A 26864-nucleotide genomic window follows, 5' to 3' on the forward strand; every position below is an offset into this window, starting at 1 on the left:
TTAGTCTACAATATATCGTAGTCTACATTGCACTGTAGAGAACCTACTATTGATTTTATAAAATTATTTTGATATATAATGGCTTGAATTAAAGTTTAAAATGCAAAAGTCAAGTATCATGTTTCATGTGTACTCTAAACAGAAACAAATTTTAAATGTGCCCCTGTCATATTAAAGAACCTACTATTGATCTTTTATGCATGGCCTTTACTGCTTGTGCGATAATAATAACTTCAATTTAAAATAAAAAAGTTAAGTATCATGGTGCAATTGTGCTTTAAATAGAAACATTCATTTCAAATGCACCATTGTCATATCAAAAAACCTACTGTTGATTTTATATGTTCGGATTTTCATCTTGTGTGGAAATAAAACTTCTCAAATGCAATTGTGATGTTAGGCTGTGTAAAGTGTTAACTTTTGTCAAAATTGCCTGTTTCTTTTTTTCATTAGATTGTTTCGATTAATTGATACTTATTGAAGACATTTGAATACAAAACATATTTAAGAACACTGCCAGGAACATAAAATACCTTCAGGTGAAATTTGATAAAAATTGAGCCAGCAGTTTTTAGGTCCATGCGGAACATACTCACACAAAGTTCTACACACACACACACACACTAGCAAATATATCTTCCCTCCAGTTGCATATTTTTTGCTAGCCTAGAAGAATGGTATCATGGTTAACAAACACATACAACACTGACTCAAAAATGAGGAGTTAATGCCTGGAGGCTTATATCATGACAACAAAACAGATACTACAGAACCCATTTTCACACACACACACACACACACACACACACACACACACACACACAAAGTAATCCTGGTAGGATAGTTTTATTGTAAGGAATGAAGAGATATACTATACTACTCTTGTCGAAAAATAAATAAATTAGGAGATAATGCCTGGAAGGAATGTATTGTGACAAATGAAAATGTACATTATTCCAAAAGGAGGTAAACCTGAGAGGGCCACACCCTCCAAAAAAAGAAAGTGGTAATGCATGGGAGGGATGGTATTCTGAAGAACAATGAACAAACATATACTACACTGTCCCCTAAAGAGGAGATAGTGCCTGGTATGATGGTATCATAACAACAGAAGAGATATTGTGATACTCCTTAAAAAAGGAGAGGTAATACTTAAGATCCCGCATAAAAGATAATGCCTGGAAATATGGTATCATGACTATAACAAAAGATACTGCACTATGCCTCGTCCCCCCCCCCCCCAAGGCGAAGGTAATGCCTGATATGATGGTCTCATGACAACAAAAAATACTGCATTACCACCTCTCTGAAAGGAGGATGTAATACTTGGGAGGACTCTACTCCGAAAGAAGAGGTATTTTCTGTGAGAACAATCGTATGGCAATACAACCTACTCATCTCTATTATTAGTCTCTTAGCCACCCCCACCCACCCGGTAATAGAAATGCTCCAAGATAACCAATCCCCACTTTTAATTTTTTTATCTTAGGCCGCTCCCAAATTGCAGTTATTTTGGAAGGTCACCATTCATCCTCCAAACTCCATACCTGTTTTCTTTTTTCTCCCACTTACATCTCATTCTCATTTAGAGATTGGCCTGCGGTTTTTGGTTCTAAACAAACCGGAAAACAAGAGATGGTCTATTATTTAGAAAGAGTCAGGTGTATCTTACAAAGTGATTTTTGCTTTTCTTTCTCTCACTGTCATATTCCAATGAATTTCTGTATATACAACTATATTGATGAAAAATAAGCATTTCAAACTAATCAAAGTGTCACGCAAGTAGGATAACCTTAAAAGTAAATGTGGTATTGTGGTGACTGAGATGATTCTAGTTAAGAGTAGGATATACAATTTTATTTATTTATTTTTTTTTTATAAAAAATGACCAACAACTACCATTTTCCCCTCAACCTTTTGACGGTCTTATGCCTAATTTGTTCCAAATATAAATTTTTATATTTTATGCAAATAAATATTTCAAAGTGTAATATCTGTCCTAAGCATCCCAGTGACATCAAGCATTTTACTAATGGCATCAATTTGAATTCATGTAAATTTATCTCTCTTGGAAATGAAATTCTAAGAAAGTTTTTGAAAGGCTATTATTTCTTTATTAAATCACTTTTAACATTATTATAATACAATCGACAAAACCTGACAATGTGACAAAGCAATAAAATATTAGTTTCAAAATAAATATTCAAATTAAGACTATCTGTAACTGTTTTTGGGTGTTTGTAGATTACTATACATACGATATTTCAAAATATTTTGTATCATAGAATTAAATAAGCCATGCCATTAACATAAGATACCTGGAAAAAAGCTTTCCCTTATATATATATATGCAACTGGAGGGAAGATATATATATATATATATATACATGGCACAATAACACCAGCTTGCTAGATCACCGAAGTTAAGCAATGATGAGCCTGGCTAGTATCAAATGGGTGACTATTTGGGAAGGCTAGGCGCTGTATGTACTGTGCAGAGTTGTAGAAATTTCCACATTAGTATCTGGGGACAAATTTAACTCACAGGGGTAGATGTGCCCGCAAATCAAGACGGAAATCAATGGGTAACTGCTGTCTTTATTTGTCTTCCTGAGATTACCATGGCTCTACACTTTGGAGAGCCATATTCGTTGACACTGTTAAAACAGCAGGGCCATTGATAATGATGATGATGATACATATATGGTGCAAGTCGAGCATTCAGCTTAATTAAAAATAAAAATACAGAAAAATCTTTGATATATGTACTAATCACAAAATGAAAAGGTCATATTCCAAAATTCACATAAATTGATCAAGTAGTTGTTTTAACTACAGAAATCAAATTTTATGAGGAAGTGAAAACGGTGTCATTCATCCATATTTAATAAATAAAGGAAGACAACCCAGTTCAAACTGCCAAGATTTTTAAATCAATCTTGCAATGGCTATTACAAAGCAACGTTGAACTTGGTCAGTACTAAAATGGGTGGCCATTTGGGAATTCCAGATGCTGTACATCTTGTCCGTTTATCTCGCCATTGTTTCCAGTCGTCTAGCATTTCTCCTTTCTATTAGACTTGAGCAGTGCCGATTCAGGAAAGGTGTGGTTAGAGATTGCACAACCTTTGCCTCACAATTACATGCACAGTTACCCTTAAAGGGGGTATCCATTGTCTTTCTAGACTGAACGGAGGCATTGAATGGTTATAATATACTATTAATTCCTAAACATCGTAAAAAATGATTTTCTTTATAAAAAAAAAAAAAATTAATTATTTTTGGAATATGATATTTTGGATCTGTGATGGATCCTAAAGATTTTTCTATTTTTTTTTTTTTTTTTAAATTAGATTGAATTCTGGAACACACACACACGTGTGTGTGTGTGTGTATTATTGTTCCTATTTACAATGTCTCCCCACAGGACAGAGTTAGACACCAGCGTCGTTTTTTAATGTGGAGAAAAGGAACAAAAATAAAAATAGTCTCAGTCGTGAAGGATTTCTCCTCCACTGACAGAGAACAAGAAATTGAAGTACAGCATCTGAAGAACAGATACTACACTTTGAGATATCAAATCTTTTATTCAGGCAAAAAAAGAACATGATACTACACTTTGATCTTGACCTTGAAGGTCAAGGATTGTTGTTGGTCCTTAGAAAACGCCGGAAAGTAAAATAGATGTTCATTATTATGATTGTTTAGAAGTCGGGATGCTTTGTTGAGATGTTTTTTTAACACAAAGCAATAAATTTATTAACACAAAGCAATAAATTTGTGGTGACGATGCAAAAGGCATACACTTGCTACAAGGAAACAGTAGCTGTGCATGGAAGTGAACCTGGAACCGTTTGATTTGGTGGTAACTTGTGATTATACACATATAGGTACTTTTGGCAGTCGAAAAGTGGTTACGTTTTTGCTAGAGAAAAAGATCTTGTTTGGATGCCACGCAACTAACGTTGTTTATGCATATCGTCAGCAACATTATTGTTTGGGGCTGCCATTCCATGAACTGAGGCTAGTACTGCTGCTACTAAGAATAAACGCCTTATCTTTTGTTGGCGAAAAGAAGAAAGTAATCAGGCAACAGAAAAGGACGAATATAGAGAGAGCTGGCAAGTTATAGTCAGCTAATGTACTTCCTAACTTCCGGCATGGCTGCTACCAGAAGTGGTGACAAGGGAAATCAGTTCTTTCGCTTTTTTGTTTTTCATGCCTATATCTCCCTCTTTTTATTACATGTTCCGATCATTCTTTTTTTTTTTTATTTAATAATCATTGAAAAGTTTTTTCAGTCTTATTTTAATTAAGAATTATTGAAATTAGTTTTTTCTTTTAAGAATTATTGAAAACACTTCTTGCATCTTTTTTGTTTTAAAGAATTATTGAAAACATTTTTTTTCAAATCTTTTTAAACTATTTTGGGAATAATATGTATTGGAAACATTTTTTTATGATGCTTGAAATTTTGTTACTGTTAAAATTAAAAAAAAAAAAAACAAACAAAAAAAACGTATTTTTATAATTTCATAAACATATTTCTTATAAAATTTCAAATAAAATAAAAAATTTTCTATTTTAATTTTTCTTATTAAAAGTGCAAATAAAGACTGACTGTGTTATTTTGATCTTTTTATAATTTTGTTAATTTTTATTATATATTTTAAATAATGTCCTTTTCTTATATTTTATTTCAATAAATCACTTCACAACAGAAATAGTGAACGAACTGATTTGCCTTGTCATCATTTCCAGTAGCAGCCACGCCAGAAGTTAGCAAATACGTTAGCTGACTATAACCAGTTGGCATTCTGTGTGTTCTTTTGACTCTAAATAATTTACGTGACTGAAATAAGAATTAATTAACCAAATACATCTTTCAAAATTAAAAAAAAAAAAAAAAAAGGCTTACCTCCTCTTTGAATAACTATTGTGGTTTCATCTCCTTTTGGGCAGTCCTTGAGTACCTGAACGACTTCAGCATGAGACATGTCCTTTACGTTGTTATTGTTAATTTCCAACAAGACGTCACCTTCCATTAGATTCTTACATCGAGTCTTGTCAAGTATCTGTTTCACTCGCTGGCCATACGAGCTATCGGCTATGGTAAATCCAAACCCCATTGCACCACGAACAATGTTCACTACCAGAAGTTCTGGTTTATTACTGTTGGGAATTAACACATCAGGAGTGTTGTCAGAGTTGAGTAAATCTCCACTGTGACTTCTTTGGGATGAGTTCAAATTTGAATTATTATCTGTCGTGGAACGAGCCAAGTCCGGAAGAGATTTCAGACTCTTCTGAGATGTGTTCAACTGGTCCATGTTGCCCCCACTTCCATAACCGAGTGAATTGGAGGGACCAGTATTTGTGGTGCCACTTTCCGAAGGCAGCGATACGGCTACTCTCGTGACTATTTCTGTGTTTGGATCGTCAGGGTCAAAGGGAAGCGTATATCCACGACAAACAGTAAGCGACACTTCATCTCCCGCAGGAATTGCTTGGAAAATTTGAATGACATCCTGGTGCGTGTAACCGAGGACACTTTCTTCATTTACATAAACCAGAATGTCGCCTAGAAAAAAAGAAAAAAATGGAAACTGTATTTACTGAAACACAGCATGAGGCAGAAGTACCTCCCACATATCATCTAGGTGCTTATTTAAAATTAAACCTATTTTAAAAAACTGAATTGCAGAAAAATCTTTATGATGTACATACCCGTCACTGAACAAAAAATGTCATATTCCAAAAATTACGTAAATTGATCAAGTAGTTTTTTTTTTTTTCCTATATAGAAAATCATATTTCACGATTTTAGCAAATTTAATAGGAAATTGTATCCATTACAAGGCTGACTTTGATGTTGGCAGCTCGAAAATCCCCCTTATAAAACATGGCAGATCAAAACACTGTCTCGCTTAGCCATAAATTTTGATTCTCTTAAGAAAAGAACTACTTTATCAATTTACATAATTTTTGGAATATGACATCTTCATTCTGTGATGGGCATGTATATGAAAGTTTTTTTTTTTTAAAGATTTTTCTGTATTTTTGTTTTGCAAATAGGTTTAATTCTAAATAAGCACCCATTTATCTCCATGAATTGGCAAGATTTCATTTTCATACATCACCTCACGTAAACATGCCTAATAGACTCTTCCCTTGGTAGACAGAAAAAAAACATTTCATCCACTCAAAACTCTTCCAATCACCTGCTCCTCTCAGTGCTCCAATGGTATCACCAAGGTAACAAAACAACCTCAATAGCTTCAGCATCCAGGTATTCTTTCTCCACATCAGAGTTCTCATCCAACTTTGTCTTACACGTGTTGCATATAAACTGGTTATCATTTTGCAACTCTTAAATGAACAATATAACGCACGGAGCGGAGAATAAACAAAGAAAACCAGAAAGAGAAAAAAAATGAGATTTGTAGATGATTAAAACTTCTGCCTCAGAAAGAAGGGACCACCAACATAACAGTGAAAGCTGAATGCTATACAAGTCAAGTTTCTTTTTATATTTATCATTTGTTACTTTCCATATGGACTAAATTAACTGTTTACTTTTAAGATATCATCAATGCAAACAAAAAAGTAGCAAGATATATAAACAAATATAAAACTCAAATTCTGAATTTGGCGAACTGCAAAATCTTGCACCCCCCCTCTCTAATTCTTTTTTTTTCTTTTTTTTTTTTTTTAGCTTTTTTTCAATTCTTTGAGCGGATTATTATCGAATGAACACTAGTTTACCAGATTATAAAAAGAAAATTTTTTTTAAGTCAATATTTAAATATTTGTAGGGAATGCTCAGTTTTTAATGTAAATCGATCATCCATTTTAGAACAACTTGAAGCTTTTAGGACAAATTTTGCGAATTGAGCCTTTTTTAAGCAGTTTAGCCATTTTTAAAAAATTTTAAAAAGCGAAATTTAAAAAAGGCTAAATTCGCAAAATTTGGTTTAAAAAACATCAAGTGGCTCTAAAAGGATTTTCGGAGGCTATATTTTGTAAAGAGCAACCTGGGTGGGGATTTGGGCGGCAACATATTTTTTCACATTATATTTAAACATTTAAATTTCTGAATATTGATATGGTCGGGGGAAAACAAAGTGCAGGAAGGGAAGTAAAAAGGCAAGCAGTTGCTGAATAATGTCAAAGGAACGTAATCATAGCTTTTGTTCATTTTTTATTATTTTTATTTGAAACAAGCATTTTCTGAAAGTAGTTTCCTGTAAGATTCATGTTCTTCCACAAAACAGTTAAAAGAACAGTTTCAGTGTACTTCAATGAGCAGAACAAACGTAGATAAGTAAATAAATACGCAGCAAAATCAATAGTTTTTGGCGGCAGGTAATGCTGTAGATGTATACAGCAGGGTGCAACCCGCAGTATTGGTTAGAAGCGGCATCACTAGTCCTGCTGTGCATTGAATTGCACAGTAATGGCAGACTGTTTGGATTAGCATCGCCAAGACAGAAAGGGGGGAGGTGAACAAAAACAAACCAATAAGAAAGCATTATATTAATGATCTTAGACGTACAAGTCTGCAAGCCATTAAGAATTGATTATCCATTCAAACTAATTAAGAAAAGTATACAAAAAATAGAATACAAGAGTTAAGAAATAAATGGAACAAAATGACGATATCGATCCAAACAAGTTCGGTTAATCTAACGCAAGGAACAATACAATTCAGTTGAAAAGTAACGATTCCTAAATTACTTGGAAAATGCCAAAGTTTTTAAAAGTTACAATCTTCAATTTTTTAGATGAGGTATGATTTTTTGTATTATTTCTATTAATCGGACTAACGTTTTCAGCTTGAGTGTTACTTGCACAACGTTTCAGTCAATGTAATCTCCGATCTTCTTCTGGTATAAAAGTTGCCTTGTTTGGTAAGGAGAAAGGGATATGTTAGAGAATGGATCAAGAGAGAGAGGTGTGTAAATTATATTATAGACACGTTGACCGGAAGTCAGGGTCAGCTGATCGGATTGCGTGTAAGTCGTGATCATGTTGGCTGAATCAAAGAGATTGCGTTTGGACATGGAAGGCGATGGATGGCTTAACAGTCGTCTCCTCCCCTTCACTGGGGAGGGACACTGACGTGTGTAGAAATGAGAGCAAGAGAAACCACGCAAGCCAGAGATTCACTTTCCATCCTTCTGTGAGACATTTGGAGGTGAATAAACTATAAAACTAATTCATCGTTTTGGAGTGATTGAATCTTCGTCCAACAGGTACCAGTCTCCTTCCAAGACACAAGATGAATCCAGATGGACCAACATCCAACACGCATGAAGGTATGTTTGAAAATACATGTACCACACACAACGGGATATGAACATATCATTTAATAGAAAGAACAACTAGATGATCACACGACATCCCTCTTATTAGATATAACAATATAACAGAGTTAACCCCCATTTCTACTTGCCAAACACAGCGACTTTTTAAAAGTTATTATTTGGATTGTTCCGACTATTGTTCTCATCTTTGTTGTTTTTTAAAAGTTCTTTTGAATATTTCTCTCATCTGTCCCATGGTGTTGATGACTGTTAGGACGCCAAAAATGACTTGGCAACCAGCTTTTTCAAGCCTTTAAAATTTTCTGCCCCCCCCCTTTTTGTATATTCATATTCACCCAAACAAGACAAATTGCCACCGAGATGTAAGGGTTTGATTGTTTAATGCTGAATTCAGTAATTTTGGCAAAAAATTTTATGGTTCAAGTTCTTTATATCTTCACATTTATTCGTGGCGTTTGGTTTGGTTGTTTTGAAGAGGAAAATTGTTTTTGTTTTTAACTTTGCAGAACAAGATCTAGTTGAGTTTTGCAAAGGAAATGGAAAAAAAACTAACATCAATGTTTGGCGCATTTCAGGTCAAAAAGCCAATACCTTCAGACAGCCTAATCTAGTAGCATCGCTTGAGACATAAACGGCTACTATTACTTAGGGACAATAACTACAGGGACAATCTAAGTAGGGAGTTCAGCAGTGTCTGTTGACATTTAAATTTCTGCTTTATTGAGAATGCTACTCAGCATCGACTGTGTCTGTTCTTGGATGTTGATCTCCCATCTCTTTCTTTGTCTGCCATTCCTTCTTCCTCCTGGTACAGTTTTTTGCACAATTGTTTTTCCAGGACTTGATGATTGTGACACATGGTCATACCAATTCAGTTCCATCTAAGGTTTTTACTTTTTTTTAATATTTCAATATTGTGATAAAAATCTAAAGAAAAATTTAAAAAAACTACACCTTTCTATATATATTTAGAAATATTTAGTGACTTTTTAGAATACTTTTTTTTAATATTTCAATATTGTGATAAAAATCTAAAGAAAAATTTAAAAAACTACACCTTTCTATATATATTTAGAAATATTTAGTGACTTTTTAGAATACTTTTTTTTAATATTTCAATATTGTGATAAAAATCTAAAGAAAAATTTAAAAAAACTACACCTTTCTATATATATTTAGAAATATTTAGTGACTTTTTAGAATACTTTTTTTTAATATTTCAATATTGTGATAAAAATCTAAAGAAAAATTTAAAAAAACTACACCTTTCTATATATATTTAGAAATATTTAGTGACTTTTTAGAATCGCCAATAAAGGAGATAAAGGGGTGAAAAAAGTAAATTTTTATTTATTGACATTTCACCCCAAACAAGGCACAAGGCTACTTAGACGTGAGAGACTTATTTGGGACCAGATTTGCAGGGATACTATTTATGGAGTTGGGTATCGAGATGTCTGTTCACATTACATTTGAATTTCTGCATGTCAGTACAGTCAGGGAAACGGGCCCAGGAGGGAATTTCAAAGTACAACAGTCTGAGTAAAAAACTTTACAGCATTTAGGGATCTTTACAGTGTAGAGGTGGAATTTTGCTGCTGGTCGTGTTTGTTGGGATATTGTCGTCAAGGGCGTACTAGTGTTCAGAGGTCATTAGTGCACTTGCTATTGAAATACTTGTAAAACAGGCACAAAGATGTCACATTTCAGCTATGGCGCAGAGGTTGGAGTTTAGTGTAAAGCCTGTAGAGTTAGATTGAAAAAAAAAAAATAATGGTCTCATTAGAGACATAGTCAAGTCTTGATAATTGCTCAAAAATCACACAAAATGATATAACCTTACATTTTAGTACAATTGTTGACATTTATTGGGTGGTTTTTCATTCAACCAAGGGGAGGAAACTTTACAAACAATAAGTTATAACAAATAAGTAAAAAATAATATATTTACCAGTTTTAAGTTGGCCATCTATATAGGCTGGCCCATTAGGCACAACGTTTTTGATCTGGAGAAATTCCTGATCGGAGTGGTCTCCACCGACAATGGTAAAGCCAAAACCACGTACACTTTTTAAAAGTGTTGTTTTGAATATTTCCCCCTTCAACTCTGCGGGGTTTTTTGTAAAAAAAAGCTTCATCTTGTTATCTGACCCTGGAAATAGAAATTTTAAAAATATTTTTTCATTGAATTGGAAAATATATATATATATATATATATATATATATATATATTTATATAAAGAACATCGATTAAAAAAAAATTAAAATAGAATAAAAAGGTAATATTTAAATTTTTTATTTTCTATGTTATACAATAAAACAGTTTAATAATTACAAAAAATAATTTACATTGGAAAACTGATAAAGATGTGCTTCAAATTTATGAAGATGATTACGTCCATATAAGAAAAAAAAAATGGTAAATGTTGGTAGCAACATTAATTATCTTAATGGAAATACAGTTGGGAAATTAGTGAAAAACAGTTCATTTTGATTAACCTACTCATTTATGATGTATTTGTATTAACAATATTTAATAGGAGATGTAAGCACTTTGTTACTGTAAATATCAATTCTGAGCAATACAAGCCATAGACTGCCATCTTGTTTAGTCACAGGAAGTAATGTAGTTAATCAGCTGTAAATGGGCTACTTTGATCAGAATGGACATTACAGTAATTTAACATGTTTATATTTTCTATTAAGCATTACAAGGCACAACTGAGGCGACAAGCACACAGTTGACATCTCCAAAAAAAGGGTAAGGCCAAAGACAGGGACAGTTGGAAAGTTTTGTCAAAACGAGGCACTGTGGCTTTTAAGATCAACAGAAGAAAGACTGCAGGGGACAAACGTAAAAGAAGGAAAGCGTCATCTGGATAGGGTCCCTTTTCCCAGGGATTCCCATGCCTTGGATGTCACAGAGTGTACAGGTCGAGGATCGGTTTAAACAGTCACTAAAAGGCATGCCGCCAAAGACAACCTTCCCATTGATCCTCAGATTTGGTGAACCAGTCAAGAAGACCTATTAATTATTTAAACGCAAATAGGTCACAAATGAATAGGTAACCCAACATAAAATGTTTTTGATTAATTTCAAAACCGTATTTCCTTTAAAGATAATTTGTTACGAATTGTAACACTTACTGAGAAGATTGAAATGCATAAAACAAATATGGCTGCCATGAACTGTAATAATGTTTGACTAATGAATAATGAATAGGGGATGTTGATCAGGAGGTGAATAGCAAAACTTAAATGATTATTAAACAGCCAATAAAACAAAATGAGGATTAAGCATTTATGGACATTAAATAAGCATAGGATTATGTCAACATAATTCATTGTAGAAACTGGTTAAATATTCATTCAAGAAGGAAAGGACAATTTGAATCAGTTGAAATAATAATGGCATCAAAAAACAGAACAAGAGAAAAAAAAAACAGGTAATTATTTTTTTTTTTTAGTTTGGTTTCAGCAGATAAAAAAAAAAAAATTTTAATAAAAAGAAAATGGAGGAGGCAAAGAAATGCATTTAAACTGAAACAAGCAAGAAAGCAAAATATTAAATTAACAATTTGGCAATTAGAGTAGGGATCATTGTTGCCAATTTGTAAGGAGAATTAAATATGATTTTTCTTTTGGTAAAAGGGCAAAATAGTTAGCAGTTGAGAAATCATGAAAAAACAAAAAACAAATGACTTGTACGAAATGCAATAGAATTTAATTATCTACCGACCCATATACTTTAACATGCTGAAACTGTTTATCAAAAAAAATTTTTTTTTGCAGAATTTTATTTAATTGAAAGCGGGGGGAGGGGGCTTCGTGACATGGAAAAAAAGAAAAGATTACTTCTCACTTAACTGTTGGGGTGGGGGGTCAAATCAGGTCTGAAAAAATATTTAAAAGAAAAAAAAAATGACTTACCCTACCACTAACTTTTAGTTTGAGAGTCAAGCCCCTCCCCTCTTGATTAAGGTTGGTGGCAAAGTAAGTTGTTATTTTGTCTTAAATCTTATCAGGAATGAAGCCACCCTAACTCTTAGGCAAGAGGTGGCCATCTTGTTTTTTATGTGACGCAATGACAACTTAAAAAAAATTAAACAGTTTCAATATGTTAAAAGTAAATAATTAAAGTCTAATGCATTTGGTATAAGTTATTTATTGTTTGTTTACGATTTCTCAACTGTTAATTATTCTGCATTAGTTTTCATTCTTTGGTCAGGCACCAATTTATTTATATATTTTGTTTTTAATTCTTCAAAGTAAACAATATAAAAGCCATCTTGTCTACCTTTGACTTAAACAGTTGAAGCAAAAGTTTCTAAAAGTTGGTGAGAGGTCAAATTGAAAAGCTTCAAGCCGTGTCTGATTGAAAGGGAAGGAAGAGGAGGAGGAGGAGGAGGAGGAAGATTTCCCATGATGCAGTAGGCATCAGAGTAGAGTACAAACCTAAGACATGGCCGTTCATATCTGACTCGCTGGCAGAACGTTTTGCTGGCTCTTGTATCTTCTTCTGGCGTGGAAATGTGCTGCACGAGCCAATCACATCATCAAGCCCTGCAGACAGACAGATAGGGGGCGCTTGTGTTATGTATATTAAAAGGTGGACAGGCATTTTAGAAACAACCGGGCTAGCATAATAGGAAGGGGTGGCACAAGCAGTTGGTGCCAAGGGTAATCATGCTGGGACAAGCAACGTGTGGAAACGATTCATGCTAAATCAGGTGGGTCAATTAACTAGTTTTGATATCGAAACATTCATATTGTCATGCAATATTTACGCAAAGGATTTAATATGAAGGTGACCTACAAACTCAAATTCTTAAACATATCAAGTTGTAGAAATTAATGTCAGCATATCATATATTCGTTTAGAGTTAAATTCTAACAAAGTCTCAAGTACCATTTTACAATTCCTCTCTTTTTATTATTGAATCACCACTTATCAAGGCTAAAAGCCACCCAAGGATAAAGGTTAAGATCGGTCGATTTTCAGTTGAATGATGAAGAATATTATGAAAGTGATGAACGGAATGAATAAAGTTTATGACAAGTATTTGTTGATATTGGATTTGAAGACGACCATGTTGTAGCCTGCAGGAAAGCAGTTCCGTGTGTAGGAGATAAGAAAACAAGCTTATATTTCTTATTTATTTACTTGATCTCCACAGGGGCAGAGATAAACACAAGTTTTAAAGTGAGGAAACTCTGGCTCTCAGAATTGGGTACTCGGCAAAAAAGACAAAAATTTAAATTACCTCACTTTAGAAGGATTTCTCCTTCACCGACTGAGAACAGAAAAGATAAAATTTTGTATCTGAACAGATACTACACATTAATCTTAAGTCTACAGTCATTACTAAAACAGTAATGGATTCAGCTAAGTGGTAAAATGATGAAGAACTTTTCATTTTTGAAGTTAACAACAAAAAAAAAACAAATTGAGGATAAAAAAAAATGAATGTTTATTCAATGTTTATCTCCTTCCCATGGTACACTCTAACCTACAAAAAAAAAACATGATTAACCCCACTGGCATTCCTTAGTTAGGGGCGCCTCAGGAGATTAGAAATAAACCCCTACTCAAAAGGGGGGAAGGCAAAGCCTGAGAGGGTAAAATCAGAGAATTGCACAGAACTAGTGATAGAACAATTCCAATATTTTCACGATTCTGTTACAATTAACGATTCCAATATTTTCACGATTTTGTTACAATTAACGATTCCAATATTTTCACGATTCTGTTACAATTAACGATTCTAATATTTTCACGATTCTGTTACAATTAACGATTCCAATATTTTCACGATTCTGTTACAATTAACGATTCTAATATTTTCACGATTCTGTTACAATTAACGATTCCAATATTTTCTGATTCCGATACCCCAAAATTTTTGGATTTTTCTGATTCATTGTCCAAACACTATTAGTTAGATATTAGTTTTAATGGCAATTTAAAATCAATATTTATCGTTTTAGTATTTCAGCAACAGGAAAACTTGTTTTAAACAAAAACAAACAAAACTATTTAAAAAATCGTTTTTGACATTGGAAAATAGGCACAATTTTTTTTCTGATTCCGGTACTTCCAAAAGTTCTGATTTTTTTTTTCTTTTCTTTTTGATTCTGATTAATCATTCGAACACTATACAGGACCATAGGTCCATCAACAGACAACAAGCCACCACAACAATGGCTTAGACCCTTGTGCCTTTGGACCCATAGACTCATCCAATAGAATTTTTTTTAATCATCACACGTGTGTGCATATGTTTTAGTTAAGACCAAGCATGTCTAAATGAAAAAATACTGCAAAAATGTGTGCAAGTGTTAGTATTCGAATATTGTGTGTGATTAGACAGAATGTGGCTAGTCATATTATTTGGATTCATCGGACTATTGTTCTCACCTTGAGGGTCATTTTCACAACGTTTCGATCAATATAACCTTCAACTTTATTCAGGTGCATCTTGTCAAACTTGGGAATTTAGATAGAATTTCAAACGGAAGCAAGTACTTCAATATATACTTCATTAATAATTTACTTCACGGAAGTAAATAAATGGAATTCGTTCGAAATTCCATCCAAATTCCCTAGTTCGACAAGATACACCTGAAGAAGGTCGAAGGTTACATCGACCGAAATGTTGTGAAAATAACGCTCAAGATGAGAACAGTAGTCCGATGAATTCAAATAATATAAATAACCAATCCTCATCTCAAAAATTCAGAAATGTAGAATGTGTCTGTTTTTATTTTATTTACTTATTTAACTTTCAATCATCAAAAATGCTGTGAAAAATTAAATGGTACAATTTTATTGATTTTATATAAATATTAGTGTGCACACTGGGGAAGCATGATTTTGTTTGTTCCGAGGCGTAACGGACTACTGTAAATTAGGTGCCAGACTTATAGGCTATCCTAAGCGGATGTGCGGGTTTTGATAGATGGTTGACAAATCAACTGCTACAAAGACACTGTTCATCGCCAACCAATATTTTTACTCTCGAATGAGCCATAGATAAGAGTTAAGGAATTGCCAAAAAATTAAATTTCAGAATATATCACGGTACAATTTTTAAACTTATATCCTGTATGTATGCTATATATCTATGGTTATACTGCAGAGTTGATGGATATTTTGTAGTATAGCCAACAAAATGAAAAAAACTGATCAAAAACATATGTATAACAAATAAACGTTATCAAAGGTAAGATAAGTTACTCTTCTACCTACTTGGATAAGCTTTTGGTGTTTTAACTTATTTTATAACGTTCATTTACTTTGAAATGCTAGTAATGCCTAGTTTTAAGTTAGAACAAGAAAAAAATGTCTGACAAAGTCATTGGGGGCTGGGGGCTTGATAATCGCTCAAAAAGCGAAAATTAAACAAAATACTGGTAGAAAACCACACATAGTGACATTTATTGTAATTTGTTGAATTTTCGATTTTTGCCTTGGGTAATATTTAATTTGTTCTGTGTTTTTGTACTAAGTTTTCGTTTTGTTGCAAAAATGCCAGAGTTTACATTTTGCGGATGTTATAGTTGCCCAAATTTACACCTGATCCTTTTGAATCAAAGAACCCCTCAGGCAGTTACCCACATTCCAAAGATGTGCAATTTTGTAGAAGTTACCCCTCAAGTGATGAAGGGAACTCAGCCTATAAGCCAGAAAGCCATGCTCCATACACAGAAATACAGATTTATTCAGTTAGGATGTCATTTTATGTAAAATAAAAAAAATTAATCAACTTAAAATTTGCTGAGATCATAACTCAGAACTTTTGCCTGTTTTTTTTTTTTTTTGTTTTTACCCTCTCCCCAGTTTTATTTAAAAAAAAATGTTTCTTAAAGAAAAACAAAAATGGATGCAACATTTGAAAACTTGCAAGCAAACCAATTGAGAGAAAATGAATGTAAAAAGGAGGCAATTAAAAAAAATTTTTTTGTAAAATAAATCATGCAATTTTAAATAAAAAAAGCAGGCAAAGCAGATGCAGAAGTTAAAGAGCAAAAATAAAGGAAGTGGTGGTGGGAGTGACATGAAGTAATGAAAAATGAAAGACAACACTATATATATATATATATATATATATATATATATATATATATGACATCTACACACACACAAATGCATAATGAATATATATGACATCTACATCAACGCATAATGAATATATATGACATCTGCACACACACACATATATATATATATAACATCTACATACGCAATATATACATATATATATATTAACATCTATACACAAGTTATGATTGCATATAATGTATATGCAATATCATGTATATCTAAACAACTAATCATAATGAAAAAAAAACTGACAGGATTTTATTGCATTATCTTAAAATTCTGAAACAAATATTAAACTTCTAAAATAAAATAAAAACAAATTCATTTGATATTAGCATAAAAAGAAAATATTTCGAATGATACATTATTTACCTCCTTTCTAGAGGAGATTAGATACAAGATCGGGTGTGGTTTTGAGAAGTAAGTGTCCTAAGATAACACAAAAAATGCTTGAGCAGTCCTGTCAGCATTCCCCTGTAGAAGAGTCTCGGGCAATTAGCAATGAAACAACCCTTTCTCGGAGAGAAAGTAAAATCTGAGAGAATGGACCACCTAGGACTGAACAGAAACCTGCATCAGTCCGACAACAAGAAAGTCGATGCCGGACTGTGATTGGTATCAGAATTCTAATCTTTAATATTTTGAACGATATACAGTAATAGTCAAGATTGACTGCTCTTTCGGACGACAGTAACAAGCAAGATGTGATCCATTCTTCTTAGATAATGTGAAAATTCCCCTTCCTTCTCCATGTTAAAAATGGCTTTCTTATACACTTAATCATGTTTTAATTATCCAGCAAAATGGATGACAGAAACCGGAAGTCAAAAAGAACATACAATCTTGACTATTGCCTGATATACATATTAAAAAAAAAAAAAAATGAAAGGAAAACTTGGAAAAAAAAAAAAAAATGAAAATAATTTGTTAATCTGATATATTCAATAATCTGCAGCATTAATTTTTTTTTAACTAATGAGTTAAAAATCACTATGATAAGGGTTAATAAATTGGATAGATCAACAGTTGAATGTCGAAGAATATTATGAGAGGATTGAAACTCCTCACATATCACCCTCTCAAAACAAGAGCAGACCCAAAAAACAGCAATTCTTCCACTTTTGTCAGAAACATTACTGATGGAATGTGAGGAGTAAAGGTAAGATTTATGAGGCAGCTGAAAGTAAACTCAAGGTTCATTTTCTACTCTTCATCAGTTACTTCCAGAAAAAATTCAAGTTTTTTTTTTTTTAATTAGGTGGTTGGGTGTCTTTCAACCCAAATTAAAAGCAATCATATTTTTATTGTTTATAAGCAAGTGAAAGTATCCTAACCACACCAGTTTATATTAAAAAAAAAACAAAAAAAACAGAAACGAACTAAACACAATTTAGTGACATTTAGGAATGCAAAACTCTTGTATAAAAATAAAATAACAGAACAAAAAATTTTATAAAAACAAACAAAAATTAGAAAATTACTTATTCAGAAAATTAAGATATACTAAGAAAAGCTAAAAAAAAAAAAAAACCTTAACAATAGAATCTTAATGAAATGTAAAAAATAATAAGCAAAAAAAAAAAAGAAAAATAGCTGCATATTAATTGTTTAATAGATTTAAATATTTGATTTAAGTCATCTATCAAAATTCTATTATAAATATATTTTCTACACCATAATAGATTTAAGTAAAAGTACAGAATAGTTAATAATAAAAAAAAATTGTTAAAAAAAGCACATAATTTATATAAAACGCATTATAATGAAGTTCTCTAATGAACCAAGCTAATTTCTTTTTATAAAAAAATTTTTTAATAAAACAAAATGGCGGAAACAGACATTTTATTTAAAAGTGGAACTGATTTCTAAGATGTATTTTTAATGGTAAAACATCTTATAAATCATTTTTTAACACATTAAAACTAGCCGGGCTCAAAAGCAAATTTCATTCAAAGTGCATTTTTTTATGAAGATTTTTTTTTCGGGAAGGGATGGGGGGAGGGGTAAAGAATTCTCCAAGAGATTACAGATTGATAAATTTTATTTGATATAAAAGTTGCACTATAAATGTTAAAAAAATGCTAAATGTTTCAAAATAAATAGAAAATAATTGTTTTTGGTAGCAATTTAAACCAAGACGGAGAAAGAAAACAATAAAATTGCTTTAAACTAATAAATTGTTTGAGAAAAAAAAAAACTAGGAAAACTAATTTTAATAGTTGAATACATTCAATTTGTGCACTTTTATGTCTAATAAAATTAATATAATCATAAAAATCATTAGACAGGTTTGCTAAGAAAATGGCAGTAATATTATATTGCGATTTATAACGTTTAAGTATGGGATTACATGGTGTAGGATCAAGAATAATGCAATTTAAAATTGGACTGCTACACACATTACACATTGTAATAAAATAAGTACTTTTATTACATACTAGCAGGGCTACCCGGCGTTGTCCGAAGTTATAAAAAAAACGAAATAAAAGAGTTTAAAAAGTGTAATATCTTTACATCAAAACTTCTATCTCACTAGCTTTTCCCCTCCCTCGTTTTTCCACATCCTTCTACTCTACCCTGCCCATTCCTCTCTATATGTTATTCGTCTTTCCTTTATACAATATATAACATTGGAAATGACTGAAAAACCGCCCCCTTCTCCTCTGACAAAATCTGTCCCAGTTGAATTAGGTTGGTTGGTTGGTTGTTTTACGGCATATCAACCCTTTTCAGGTTGTTTAATGCCGAATCCAAAGATTTTGAAGAAAATTTTTTTAATAGAATATATTTGTTTTTTTTCAAGTCGGTTTCTATTTAACCCATGGTTGGGACCCTAACAGGTACTACCACTCCGGGTCAGAGTGGACCTGGGAGCAATGGCAATTAAAGGGTGGCTCCACACTCCCCAAAGCCCGCAAGCTGGGGCCTCACCATCGGATATAGTTTAGGGTCATATCCAGGACCAGTTGAATTAGGAGCTCTAGTCTTACACTAGTGATCTACTACATAAACCTTTGTGTCAAAGAAATTTATACAACATATTACTCTTTGTTCACCCCAAACAAGGCATATTGCCAGTAAAGTGTAAAAGGGCTACTGTGATGGGGTAACTTATAGGGGTAACTTAGGTGGGAAGTTTGGCAGCACAATGTTTGTCGGCATTATATTTAAATTTCTACATATTTGTCTGGTTGAAGAAAATGGGAGCAAGAAGGAAATTCCAAAAGCAAACGGCCTGAGGAAAGAAGCTTCTGAAGTAGAAATTTACAGATCTAAAATAGAGATCTATACAATGAAGGGGTTAGGGTTTAGTTTGGTTGTTTTACGGCATAATGACTTTTACTGGGTTATTTAATTGCCAACTCCTGTCATTTTGGTACAAGTTTTTAGAACTTCAAGGGCTTTATATCTTCAAATAGTTATTCAGTGTTTGGTTTAAGCATTTTGTTCTATGGCACATTAACCTCCATTCAATGCCAAATCTGGTTAATTTTGGTTGGTTGGTTTTGTTTTACAGCATATCAACCCTTTTCAGGTTATTTAATGCCGAATCCAGTTATTTTGAAGAAAAGATTTTAATAGAATATATTTGTTTTTTTTTTCAAATCCGTTTCTATTTAACCCATAGTTGGGACCCTAACAGATACTATCACTCCGGGTCAGAGTGGACCTGGGAGCAATGCCAATTAAAGGGGGGCCCCACACTCCCCAAAGGCTGCAAACTGGGGCCTAATCATCGTATAGTTATAGTTTAAGGTCATATCCAGGACCAGGTAATTTTGGTAAAAGTTTTATGCTTCAAGTTTTTTTTTTTTTTTTTTAATTTTTTTTGTTTTTTTTTTTACATCTTCAATCATCCATTCATGGTGTTTAGTTTGGTTTTGTTCTGTAGAAGGAAAATTGTTTTTACTTATGACTTTGCAGAACATGGAGTTTTGCAAAGGGAAAGAAAAAAAATATAACATAAATGTTTAGTGCATTTTAGGTTTGAAAGCCGATATCTTCAGCAGCCTGATCTGGTAGTGAAAAGGTGGGTGATAGTATTAATGGAACCGAGGATTAAAGAGATTATCAATGAATCGAATCAAAATCACATGGCAACACAATCCATGTCTGATATTTACAAACAATGAATACAGAATTAAAAAGAAAATATTTTTCATCTAATGAAAAAAAAAAAAAAAAAGTCCAAATCTTCATTGAAGAATCGTGTGGATTAAAAACTACAGAACGATTCTGATTGGCTAATTGATCATTCTATAGGAAATCCTGTTGTCATTTGCAGGATTAGATATTAAAAAAAAAAAAAAGTTAACATTAGTTGGTCATGATTAATTCAGCCATTATAACTAATCTGGTAATAAAGTTGACCAGCATAATTTCAATTTTTTTTCAGCTGGATAACCCAAACTACTAATTTTGTTGACAATGGTCATAACACTTAATGTCAAAATGTATTTTTTAATGAAAATCGCTCCAGACAAGGCGTAAAGCCACTTAATGTAAGGAGCTAAAAAAAACAACAAAAGATTATTATTGCAAAAACAGGAGATGCCTATTGATCTTAGTCTTGAAAAGACCAAGGAAATAAAAAGAAAACAGTCAGCAGGAAGAGAGTTCCACAAGCCTTCAGTTGTTGAAAAGAAGTTACTGGAACCGGAAGCTGTAAACAACGAATTGATGGAAATTGTTAAACTAATGAACTGGAACAAAGGAAGCAAGGAATAAATCAGACAATTCTAAAGAACATGTCATAATAGTATTTATAGAAAAAAACAAGACTAGCAACATCACGTCTGTGAGAGAGAGGATGCAAAGAAGAAAGTGTGGGGGCCAATCAAATTACAGATACGCTTCTGCAATTTATCAAAAACCTTCAAATGCAACAACAATACTCCATACAGGTCTGATAATAGATTTGTAGAGATAGATAATAGCTTCAGGTGTGATCAAACGTTTAGAGCAAAAAAAAAAAAGAACAGAGTTTATGAGAATCAGAAAGCACAATGGATCTAATATATGTACTCAAAGAGATATTTGATGAGAAAGAAAGGCCAAGAAGTTTCAGAGTCGATTTTTCATCAATAGCAGAGAAATCTCATGAGAATCTCAGAAAGAAAAGGGGCACACCTACGATTGAAAGGTACGAGTCGAATCTTAACAGGATTAAATGAAACAAGTCAATCTGTCCACCAATCTATTAAACCTAGTTCAATTTCTAGATTAACTGCATACTTTAAGTGATTTGTTGACATAGTGGCATTCAGATGTGGGTGGTGTAGGAAATCACCTGGCATACAAATTATTGAGGATCTTCCAATCATATTCAAACTATCTCCCTTTCTCATAATATTTCTCAGTACTAGGACTTATACTTGAGTATTCCCGATTCCAATTCTTCATAAATTTCTAAATATGTAACTATAGAATTGTTATTTTCCCTGATCACTATAAAAACACAGGTTAGATGTGCATGCATTTTCTCAACTTGTGGGGGGTGGGGGTGATCTATAGGTTTTAGTTTTACTGGAAGTTTAAAACCAATAAATATTATTTAATCATTACTACCAAATAAAAAAAATAAAAAGAATTGCTTTTGGAATCAGTAATTACTCAAATTATTCCGATTCCCCAAAATGTTCCGATTTTTCTGATTCCTGATTCATATTCCGATTAATCATCCCAACACTAGTATATAATGAAAGAGTTGGCACCGGGCATCACCAGACCCCTGTACGCCACTGGATTGACATCACTACGGACACAGGAGAAACCATTACAATGCACGATTCCTCAATTATTATAATCAGGTCTTCTTTTAACTAGAGACATTGTTTCATAAATAATGAAAGCTTTGCATTGTATAGAATTGTAATTAGAAAATAAAAAAAAAATACCGTAGTTTGATAACAATTAACAGTTCGATTAATAATTTAACGAACAAACGATATCATAATAAAATAATCATAATAAAATCCTATTAAAAAAAAACAAATAATTTGTTAAAATCAACAATATAGTTTAAATAAGAAAAAAAAAATTGAAAGTATAAAGACCATATGTAACACCAGGTGGGTATAGCTAGTATCTGTCCCCCTCTATTATTTATATATATATATATATATATATATATATATATATATATATATACATATATATATATATATATATATATATATATATATATACATACATATATATATGTTGTTTGTTTTTGTTAGCAATACTTTTTGAATGAATTCGTAGCCTAGTAGGGGATGCCCCTTTCTCTTCCCTGCAACCTCTCTCCCACAGAAGGGATGTTGTGAGCCTGTCTTTGTTTTATTGTTATTTCCATGGGAAGTGCTCGTCTGAGCTTCAATCTCTGCCCCCCCCTCGTCAATCTTTCATGAAAAACACCCGTCTAGCTGAAACCACTGACAGTAATTTTCCCCATTCTTTATTTGTGCCTAAATCAAAACGTAGATTCAATGAACAAAACTTCTTTCTTAGATGTGCACGCCTGTAGAACTCTCTTCCGTTTGCCTGTTTCCTACCTGGCTACAACCTGGATGTCTTCCAGTCCAACATAAACAAATTCCTGATAAACCGCCCCCTTAAGTAAGACACTTTATCAAATCTCCATTATTAATGATTACTACGATATTATCCCACTGACTACTGTACACACCATAACCCTTATCCTCGAGTGGCGACGATCATGTAAAAAAAAAAAAAAAAAAAAAAATTATTTATACAAAAGTGCATTTTTATCTAAATGCGAGTTGGAAACAATTTTCCCTTGACTAATTTGGTACCCCCAAATGGGGAGCGGCATATATATTGCTTTTTAAAATATAGTTATCCACTGACACGTGCTTCATCGTCTACAACTCATCAGTGGCTAGATTCAGCCACTCTGATGAGTCGTAGACGACAAAACACGTGTCAGTGGATAACAATATTTTAAAAACAATACATATGAAAATGTATTAAAAAAATGAATACAAAAAGTATAAAAGGTTATAACTGTTCTTTATTAGTTTTCTATTTGTGACGTATAGGAATACAAAATGTTAGGAAAACATTTTTTTTTAACTTTTTTTTTTTTTTTTTTTACAAGAACATAGTTTTTGACCGTACCTTTGGTCTTCCTCAGTGTGTGTGCGTGCATATATATATATATATATATATATATATATATATATATATATATATATATATATATATATAAATTCATTTCTAAACTAACGAACTGGTCATTATGATTTATGGAATATCTATTCTAGACAACACAATAAGTAACAGGCATATTATTTCTGTTTTGGAAGGTGTGCCTTCCCTCCTCAATTTCCTATTCTTTTAGTGAGATACAAAAATAGTAATACAGAAAAGAATTTTTCTATATCAAATTTGGAGTTATATAATAAAAATCTTAACTGGACTAGTGTGCATGCACGCACATCAATCAGATGTATATGTAGAGTAAACTTTTAGATTAATGACTTTATCGTTATGAATTATGGGATATACATTCTAGGTAATATGATTAGTAACATGGGTTCATTATTAGTTTGTTTTTTTTTTTTGTTTTTTGTATATTTTACCATTGATGAGGTTGAACCCACATCATAACCTATGAAAAAAAAAAAAAAAAAAAAGATGGAAATAAAAACCTATTGTAATACATATTATTTATTAATCATATTGTTGTGATTGTTATGATTCTAACTTTATTTTTTAATAAACCTGAAATAAATCATTCTTTAAAATAAAAAGAAAAATTCAGAAAATAATTTCCTTACCTGTCAGTTGAGACTTCTTCGCCTGGGCAACTGGGTTTTCATATTGTGTGCGCTTATTCACATGGCTTAAAATAATTAAAAAAAAAAAAAAAAAAAGTTAGCAATTTTATACTATTTGAAAACCTAATTGAATTTACTAACATTGTAATTGTGTATTAAAAATAATTGTTCAGTTGCATAGTTCATGTTAACCAATTCCACCTGAAGCTATTTATATGATAAGGTCCAATATAGATCAATTACTTCATTTTTTTTTTCTTTACCAAAATTCAAAAAAACAGTTATTCAAATTTCAAAATTTAGCATGAAAAAATAATTTCATTAACCCAATAATTATTTGAATCAATTCGTTCATTTTTTTTCTTTTTATCTAAACAAATATCTTGATATGTCGCTTTTTTTAAAAAAAATTTTTTGTTTATTTATCTTGGAGATCTGCTTTTAAGACTTTATTCAACTAGCAATGATATCCTCCCTCTTCCTGTCCCATCTTTTTTGTAAAAGGTGTTTCATTTAGAGGCTGTGAAGTTTAAATTAAAATAAACCACAGAAGAATATTTTTATTATACAAATATGTGGTTTCTTCCAAAGATTAATTTTTGGCATCCATAATTTAAATACAATTTTGGGCATATTGCCCCCACCCCCACCCGGCGGCTCACATGTATATAGTGTAATCTAGATATTCAATTTTCACAAACACTACGCATTAAATTAGGCCATATTTCAGCAATAATGCATCGAATTTTATCTTCCAAGAAGTCTATTGTATCTAGTTTATTAGCATAGATATGGGACTTTACCCCCATTTATCCCCATAGAAAATAATCTAATGGGGTTAGATCGTATGAACGAGGTGGCCGGTTCATTTTGTGAAAGTTTTTGTTCATCAAACGTTTCTCTCGATAAATTGATCAAATGCCAAACCAAGCTGAACTCAAAATAACTGATTGTTGTCAATTAAAGAAAATAGAATTTTCAATTTAAAATTTGACACCTCTAAAAAGAAAACCAAAAAAAAAAAAACTATATAAGTGTTGCATTTGATAATGAACAACTAATTGTGACAATTTATCATTAACGTAGAAGATAATGCCTTGGAGGATATACTACACTGCCACCTTACATTCATTAACCCTTATACTAAAGTGGCCTTCGGGCTTTGATAAGTGGTACCCCCCCCCAAAAAAAAAAACAAAAAGGATGGTTTCATAGCACCAAAACAGATACTACCCACCCCTTCCAGCTGAAATGAGCATTGAAAGATAGTAAAATAGTACAATAGAAGTAAGAGTTAAGTTTTGGATTCAGACAGATACCCAATCTCCATTAGTAATAGATTGTCTCCCTTGTTTACTATGAGCACAATCTAGAAAAAAAGTTATATATTAATCAAGGATTAAACCTCTTGGAATATTGCATGTGTTTTTCATTTCTCATTGTTTTGCTGAGTTTTTGTGAATATTTGATTTTTTTTATGTAAAGTCACAAAAATCAACTTTTTTTTTTAACAAAAAAAAAAGTTAATTGTTTTTGACGTTACATAATGTGAACAAAACTTTTCTTTTTTTTATTTTTGAATAAAACAGTCGTAAATAATCATGGGTAAATTCATTTTCTAAATATAGCTGCACCTCAAATGCAACAGGCACCCGAAAATGAGCTACTTTTTAATTTAACTACAGGTTTTTAATTACTAATTCATTTGTAAACAAACCATGAAATGAATTAGGTATTTTTAGTAGCTTATATATATTTGGAGGTGGAAATAAAAAGGAATTAAAGTCGATTTATTTATTTTTTTAATGAAAGTACATATTAATTATTTAGACTAATTTTTTTCTTTTATGCTTGTGAATTTACTTGGAATGAAAAACTTGTGTATAAGCGATTGATCAGCAATTTTGATGCAGATGTGGAGACAGGATTTGTTCAATTTTACTTGAACTCTAAGAGATTTAAAACGCAGTAAGTTTTAAGGTTCGTCGTGGTGGTGGTGGTGATCTAGGCCATTGTTGAGGTTGCTTGTTCTGTTGAACAAGGAGTATGGTTCACATGGTCCTGTGCAACTCTAGGTGATGCACCCTCCCATACTTTGCCTTTTCTATGTTAGTTTATTGCTAATCACTTGAGATGTCTACATGGGAATGCCAACAGGGTTGCCCATATATATCTATAATATAAAGCTGAATGTCTGTGTCTGTGTGGTCACGAATAGGCTCCTATATGGTTGACTATTTTAAAAAGCTAATTACATATAATGATAGATGTATTGAGACACAGGAATGGGTGTGTTTGATCTGGCAGAACGGTGGTTCATTAAAATTTGTGGGGTCTGCATTCGCGCCTGGTCCACAAAGTATGGAAATAAAAAATCAAAATTAAAAAAAAACGTTTACAAGTGTTTTTGATATAGATGTACATAAAAATACTTTAATAAGTATGTTTTAACTTAAATAGGGATGGTATAATAAAATTGTGGGGTCTGTGTTCACGCCTGGCCTCCATAGAACGGAAATAGGCACAAACTTTAATAAAGACTTTTCATATCTATCTGCGTAAGTATACTTTGATAATTATGTTTCAGTTTGAAGAAATATGGTATACTAAAATTATGGGGTGTTCGTTCGCGCCTGGCCTCCATAGAAT

General features: G+C 32.2%; 1 protein-coding gene across 11 annotated transcripts in view; it reads right to left on the reverse strand.

The window, feature by feature from the left end:
• LOC145294110 (membrane-associated guanylate kinase, WW and PDZ domain-containing protein 1-like) overlaps positions 1-26864 on the reverse strand; it is a 664188-nt gene that overhangs the window by 108541 nt on the left and 528783 nt on the right. For 10 of the 11 annotated variants that reach the window (XM_080141205.1, XM_080141202.1, XM_080141198.1 and 7 more), the window contains exons 7-10: positions 24216-24280; positions 12783-12890; positions 10279-10479; positions 4919-5581 (exon numbers count right to left, since the gene is read on the reverse strand). In XM_080141205.1, the coding sequence (XP_079997331.1) occupies positions 4919-5581; positions 10279-10479; positions 12783-12890; positions 24216-24280 (1037 nt within the window). The remainder of the gene's footprint in view (positions 1-4918; positions 5582-10278; positions 10480-12782; positions 12891-24215; positions 24281-26864) is intronic. The other variant, XM_080141199.1, reaches the window with a different exon arrangement.

This window comes from Euprymna scolopes, chromosome 15 (assembly GCF_053919585.1).
Source record: "Euprymna scolopes isolate OS-2025 chromosome 15, ASM5391958v1, whole genome shotgun sequence".
NCBI lineage: Eukaryota > Metazoa > Mollusca > Cephalopoda > Sepiida > Sepiolidae > Euprymna > Euprymna scolopes.